Below are 7,370 nucleotides of genomic sequence, written 5' to 3'. Positions count from 1 at the left end.
TATGAATTCGTATCAAACAAACATCTTATTGATTGATCGAGTAACTACTGGTGAAAGTCTTGTCCTAATGAAGGGTCCAATTTATTCTCAACTTTCAATTGGACCAACGTGGACAACCATCTGGGATGAAGCACGAGATTGAATCCCAAAATAAAAGCCCGGGGACTAAATTGGTCCAATTGTAATTTGAGAGATGAACTTAACCCATGTTCAATAGTTGAATGATGAAATTGCCTATTTTGCCAACTAAAAATACTATTGGCGAAAGTCTTGTACTTAATAAAAAAATAGAGCCTAAGAGGGTTGTACGCTGACCCCATATGTTTTAGTTCTACGAGTTGTTCGTTTTGCGCTAAATCTAAAATGCATTCACTCACTATTATATTTTTGACGAACTTCGGGGGAAGATCCCTACCTACTGAAAGCCAAGTACATGCAGCGCCTGGAGGAGCAGGGAGTACAAGAAGCAGGAGAGATGAACAAACTGAGAAAGCAGCCAAGAACAAAAATTACAATTTTCTTTCAAAAAACAAGAATTACAAAGGAGTTGCAAAATATTCAGTCACTAATCTGAAGGAACGTAAACAAGCTACAATTCATCGGTGCTTCTCGATTCACACCTTCGGACCAATGCCACTACAGTGATATGACAGTGCCAAGTGCTAACGACTACAGGAGATGTTGAGATTGTGAAGCTCGCGTGCCCAATGTCCTCCCGCTGCAAAAAGAAGCGTTGGAGTGTAACGATTCTTTTGCACAGAATGATCGTGCCAATGGCCACGGCTCCATGGCAATGGTCCATAGCGCCGCCAGACCAGGGCATGAGTAGAGACGACAACCCTGCCTCTTGCGCTTCCCCTCTATAAGTAGCGCACCCAGTCCACCTGGATGCCCACTCATCCTCGCTCGCCACCGGCTGCAACGCCGAACGCCATCTCGATCGATCGCTTCGCCTCCGGAGCGCTCCGCGCCGCGCGTCAAGCCATGGAGGGCGCGCACCTCTACGCCCACACCCACAGCCAGCACCACCACCGGAGCAAGCGCCCGACGCCGCCCGGGGTCATGGACGTCGACGTGGACGGGGACGCGTCACCCAAGGGTGCGCGGTACCGCGGCGTGCGGCGCCGGCCGTGGGGCCGGTTCGCGGCGGAGATCCGGGACCCCATGTCCAAGGAGCGGCGGTGGCTCGGCACCTTCAACACGGCCGAGGAGGCCGCCTGCGCCTACGACATCGCCGCGCGCGCCATCCGCGGCAACAAGGCGCGCACCAACTTCCCCGTCCACGCCACGGCAGCGGCCTACTGGGCGTGGGGCGCGCCGCAGGTGGCGGCCGGCGCGGGCCCGCTCGACCCCATCCTCGTGCACAACCTCCTCATGAGCTCCTCCCACCACGGCTGCCGCCTGCTCCACCACGCCGGGCACCACGGACACCCCTCTCCTGCCCGGCCTCCCCCGCCGGCGCCGGCGCCACGCCCCACCGCCTCGTCCCCTGCCGTCGCCTCGTCTCCCGCAGCGGCGTCCGTGGACATGGACGTCTGGGCCCGCGTCCTGCGGAGCGGGCCGCCGGACGCGGGGCTGCTGCAGGACGCGCTGCACGGCTTCTACCCGGGCCTGGTGCCGCGCATGGAGCTGGGCGGCGCCGACGCGGTGACGGCGGACCAGGATCCGCCCGAGGCGCTTGGCGTGGCTTCCCCTTGCGCGGGCGACGACGCCGACGAGGCTGGCGTGATGCCGCAGGGCCTGCTCGAGGACATGATCCAGTACCGGGCGTTCCTGGACGTGGTGCCCGCGCCGCCCGCCGCCACGCGCCGCGGCCGCCGGCAGGGCTGATGGCTCGGCCAGCGCGCTCGTGCGATGCACGCATGGATTGCATGCATCGGAGTGGGACACAGGGACATAGCTCCGTTTGGCTTTTCACGACGGCTAGCTTTTGACTCATGGCTCCTTTTGGCTTAATTCCATGGCTTTATCTTATCAAATATCTTGGCTGCTAGTAGATCGACGATATGTTTATCTGCGTGGTGGTGTGTCTGTAGCTGTAGTTGTTCACCTGGGACTTGGGAGAATTTGTGTGCTGGGCGCTGCCGATTGCATCGGACCGAAGCTTGTTTTCGATGGATTTCAGCAGCACGCGTCATGCATTATGTTTTTATGTTTGGTTCATGCGCCATCAACATAGGAAATGAATTTCACGGACACATGAATTGATAGCAAAGAAATCCATTGAAATCTAATTAGTTAATTCAATCGCATGCTTCAAAATTCAAACCGGAGACCACAAGCCTCCATCTTGTTCTCAAAATCAAAATGTATAGTTAAAATTTGGAAATAGACCAAAACTAATGGTCAAACAGACTATTCATCTACCGTGACTCGCCAACCCCCTCGGGATACGGCGCCCCTCCTTCATATTTGCCGAGCCGCCGTCACTCGACAAGTCCCGAAATCCTGATCCCACGTTCCCAGTCCTCCTTCCCGCGCTCGTCGTTCCCACGCCACTCCCGCCCTCGCGCCTCGTCCTGCTCGCCCTCCTCCCGCGCCACCGCCACCTTCATCGGCCGCCGCCCCCACCGTCGGATCCTGTGCTCTGCCGCACCAGCGCCCTCCCGCTCTGGACACCGTGCTGCCACCACGCCCTGCCATCGGCGAGCTCGTGCCATGTGGGCCCTTGCGTTCCCAGTGAACACCGGCGGCGGCGCGGCCGGCGCCCGAGCCTCCCTCCTCGGCATGACGGCTCCCATCGCGGCGGGGGCTGCTGCGGCCCTCGCCGCGCTTGTCGTCCTCACCACGGTGGCTGTCACCGCCATGAACCTCGCGCGTCGGGCCGCTCGCGCTGTTGCGCGTCGAGCCCACGCCATCCTCCCCCTCGGGGAAACAGATCCTCTGCAGTCGGGCTTCTTGACTTCACTCTGCAGTCACACGATATCAACTGTCGACCCATGATCCTACGATGCTCCCGTGCTAGTGCTCGCGCGCGGCTCTCCTAGCCGCTGGCTCTTTCTCGCGGCTCTCGTGGGCGACGGCTCGCTCTCCTCGGCAACTCATCCCCTGCCTCCTCCCTCGTCCCCTGCGCCGCGGGCTCGCGTCCCGGCGAGGCACCGCCGCGCCCGGGGGCGGGTTCGTATAGAAGGTGCACGCGTACCGCCGGAGGGCTGGCCGTGGCCTGGACGAGCACCACCGACACCGGCGCGCCGCCGCCCAACGGGCCCGCGGCCATTAGGAACAGCGACGCGTCGTCCCGCGCAGTAGCCGGAGGTCCCGTGTCGGGGCCGAGGATGGCGCCGCCGCGGGCAAGGGCACGGCGACCGGAAGCGGTGTGCCGTAGGCGAAGTCGTGGAGGGCCCACTAGTGGTTGACGGCGAGGTGGGCGGCTAGCGTCCGCGCCTCCGCGGCGAGCAGAGAAGGGAGCTGCAGCCGTGGTTGGCGCCGCGGAAGTAGGGGACATAGGCCCTGCAGTCGTACTGCTCGAAGTCGCACGGCACGCGGAGGTCGGCGAAGAAGAAGTCGAGGCCAGGACAGTGCGCGTAGGCGGAGGAGGCGGTGCCGCGGTCGCTGCAGGTCCGGCAATGGCGGCCCGGGAGCTTGACGCGGCAGCTGCAGCTCGCTAGGTGCCCCACCGCACACTGCACGCCAACAGGAGATGATGACCATGAACCACTAGGAATCGAAATTATGTGCGCAGATTGCAGAGATGAGGGAAGCTAAGCTTGCACACAGAAATCAAATCATGAACCCGACCTAGTAGATGGGAGGCGTCAACAAGCAGCGCACATGGAGCAGTAGAGCTTGGCCTTGTCCACCTGAACGGCCGTCGGCAGCTGCTTTTCCTGGGACTCTGATGGGAAGATTGCTTTGCTCCTTGTGGTGTGGCTTCAACCACCAGTTCGTCGTCTTTCCCTTCGTGCTTCATCAATTGGGTGCCAAACAGCAGCGGGCCGTCCCTTGCGCTCTTGCCGCTGCGCTTGATCCTCTCCATCAGGGAAGGCCTATGAGGGAGGAGGCTGGGCGGTGAGGATCGGGCGCTCCCACGGCGGCGCCTCGCCGGGACGCGAGCCCGCGGCGCAGGGGACGAGGGAGGAGGCGGGGGGATGAGTTGACGTGGAGAGCGAGCCGTCGGCCACGAGAGCTGCGAGAAAGAGCCAGCGGCTAGGAGAGCCGCGCGCGAGCGCTAGCACGGGAGCATCGTAGGATCACGGATCGACGGCTGATATCGCGTGATTGCAGAGTGAAGTCAAGAAACCCAACTTTCCCCCCTCGGGGGCGCGGCAGGGGTGGAGATGGACTCAGATTCAGGGTGTGTTTAGTTCCACCCCGTAAACGCAAAAAAGCCGTAAACGTATTAAAGTGAAAAAGAATCTTGCTAATTTGAAATACTAAATGAAGTCTATTTATAAATTTTTTGCATGGATGGGTTGTAAATCGCGAGACGAATCTAATAAGCCTACTTAATCAATGATTTGCAACAGTGATGCTAAACACACCCTCAGTGACATGCTGTTGGCATGTCACGCTGTGACATGCTGTCCATCTGAGCCATCCGAAAGCAATCCAACGACCATGTTATTTGGGCCCGCCTCCAGGCAAAAGAAACGGCGTTGGGACTAAACAGGCGGGAGATGGCTCGCGTTCCTCCCCCCCCCCCCCCCCCCCCCCCCCCCCCCCCGATTCGCATCTCCCGCCAGACCGTCGCGCGCGCCTCGCCTGCCAGGCTGCCGCGAGTGGGGAGGCCACCGGGAAGCAGCGCGTGCGAGGCCAGGGCCGGACGCCACGCCGCCTCGCCCGACAGGCCGCCGCGAGTGGGGCGGCCACCGGGCAGCCGCGCGCGCGAGGCCGGGGCTGGGGCCCTGCCCTGCCGACGCCCCTGCTTGCAGGCGAATGAGGAGGCCACACTACCCCTGCCTCTGCTCCAAACGTGAATAATCTACTTACTAATTTGTTACTCAATGCAGCTTAGCTAATTTCGTGTAATACCAATCATTATGAGTGTGGTTCTCCTATAGGCTTTCACACATGTAGTGGAGAGGACCTCGTAATTTATTGTTGTCGAAGGCAATGGGAGAAGTAGATAAGAAGATATCTGAAATTGGTTTGAGGTTCACAAATCCAGATGAGGGTTGGCTATTTTGGGTGGCATATGGCGATCGTACTGGCTTTGATGTGAGGAAAAGATGCACAAATGTAAGCAAAATCGATGGTAAGGTGACTTCATGTAGGTATGTTTGTTCCAATGAAGGTCATCGAACAAAAAACAAACAGAACATGTGGTAAAGTGTTTTAGAACTGAAACAAGAACGGATTGCAAAGCTCGGATGGTTATTTCATTGGATCGAAGTGCAGAAAATTATGAAATCACTGATGTTGTGCTTGAACACAACCACCTACTCCACTTACCAGAGACCTTCAACTTGATGAAATCACAACGAAAAATTTCAGAACTCCAAGTTTTGAAATAGAAACAACCGATGATTCTGGTATTAGGCCAAAAGCTGCCCATGAGTCGGCCACTCGTCAAATGGGTGGACCACTTAACCTTAGCTACACTTGTCGTGATCGCAAAAATTATTTGCAAAGCAGACATCAGAGGGAACTTGCTTTTGGATAGGCAGGAAGTATGCTGAAGTATTTTCATGATAAAATAGCTGAGAATCCATCTTTCTGGCTGCACACAATGGAAAGCAACCTACAACTATTTACACGGACCAAGATGCATCAATGGGAAAAGTCAAAAAGATAATCTTCACAGAATCATATCATGGACTATGCACCTTTCACATAATGCAGAATGATGTTAAGCATTTGTCTCCAGTGAAGGATATGGAGAAAGAGGAATGTCAAGAGAAAGATGAAGGTCAAGAGAAAGAGGAAGACGAAGGTGAAGAGGAATCTCATATTCTCTATGATTTTAGTGCTTCTATGTTTAGCCACGAAGATGAGGCCTCATTTGAAGAAGCATTTCAGATGAGAACCAAAGTTCATAAGCAAACTTGGTTAGATAGCATTTACAAAGTGAGAGAGAAATGGGCTGAATGTTATATGAGAAATGTTTTCAGTTTAGGAGTGAGAAGTACATAGCTAAGTGAGAGCTTCAACAATGCATTGAAGAACCATTTGAAATTAGATTTTGATATCATTCGATTTCTGAAGCATTTTAAGAGGTCAGTGCAAGAGAAAAGAGATAAGGAACTAGAGTCTGAATTTGAGGCAAGGAAGAATCTACCAAGAAGACTAATGCGCACACCTATGTTGGTTCAAGCAAGCCAAGTGTATACTCCAGTTATTTTTTAAGCTTTCCAAAGTGAATATGAGAGATCCATGGCTGCGTGCGCTAGAGCTTTGGATGGAGAACACAAATATGCTGTTGCTGTTGTGAATTTGCTTGGTGACGTAAGTTCTGAGGTGGAGTACACTGTGATCGGTGATCCTCTAAACCAAAAAGCTTCATATAGTTGTAGAATGTTTGAAAGGACGGGAATATTATGTGCACATGGTTTGAAAGTTCTTGATCTAATGAATATAAAGAAATTGCCACCACATTATATCTTAAATAGATGGACTAGAGAGGCACGTAATGGAAATATACAAGACAGGCAAGGAAGGAATGTGGTAGCAAATCCAAAATTGGAAGCTCAACTACGATACAAGTTTATGTCTCATAAGTTTCACAATTTGGCACATAAAGTAGCTCACTCTCCATAATATTGTGTACTGCTAGAAAATGCACTTGATTGTCTTTGTACACAGCTAGAGGAGAAACTCAAATTACTTGGTGCAAATGAACCATGTGAGGATAAAGAAAATGTTGACCCAAATGTGCAGCAAAGAGATGATTTGCTAAGTGCTACACAACTAAAGAAGAAGGAGGTTCAGTCGAACAAGTCAAGGAGAACTAAAACTTGGATTGATAAGCTACGCAAGGGGAAGCGCAAGAATCCTAAATCTGCAATACCAACCAAAAAGGGAGTAAAGGTAATATCATATGAAAGCTGCTCATTCTGTATGTTGTTGTAAAAAATGCTTAACTAATTAATTGACTTTTCATTGGCAGAAACAAAAGAAAAAGGATGCTTTTACAGCCGCAGGTGCAAGTGAAGGATGATGGCAGCTACAAAGGAATAGATGTGGAGCTTCAACAATACAATATCATTAGCGATTTTACCCAGCTTGTGACAGCACCAAGTTGTGATGATGATATTCTCTGTGATCAAGATTTGTTCTAGTATTTGCAAGACGGTTACATGACTTTTGGACAGCATGGTTAGATGGATTTTGGACAGTAATGGTTAGATGCCTTTTCGACAGGACTAACTATAGGCTTTTGTGGCCTCTGTTTAGTATTTTTGACAGGGCCAACCATAGTATTTTGAGGCCAA

General features: G+C 53.5%; 1 protein-coding gene across 1 annotated transcript; it reads left to right on the top strand.

The window, feature by feature from the left end:
• Positions 1–984: 984 nt before the first annotated feature.
• On the top strand, positions 985–1,876 carry LOC120653605 (ethylene-responsive transcription factor 3-like). Its single transcript, XM_039931313.1, has one exon. It carries the CDS (start codon positions 985–987, stop codon positions 1,828–1,830), a length of 846 nt encoding a protein of 281 aa, XP_039787247.1. The 3' UTR covers positions 1,831–1,876.
• Positions 1,877–7,370: the final 5,494 nt, after the last annotated feature.

Source organism: Panicum virgatum, chromosome 1N (assembly GCF_016808335.1).
Source record: "Panicum virgatum strain AP13 chromosome 1N, P.virgatum_v5, whole genome shotgun sequence".
In the NCBI taxonomy this organism is placed as follows: Eukaryota; Viridiplantae; Streptophyta; class Magnoliopsida; order Poales; family Poaceae; genus Panicum; species Panicum virgatum.
This window is presented reverse-complemented; position numbering and strand designations above follow the sequence as displayed.

Coding starts and splice junctions, on each gene's coding strand:
- LOC120653605 (XM_039931313.1), top strand. CDS start 985: ATGGAGGGCGCGCACCTCTACGCCCACACCCACAGCCAGCACCACCAC.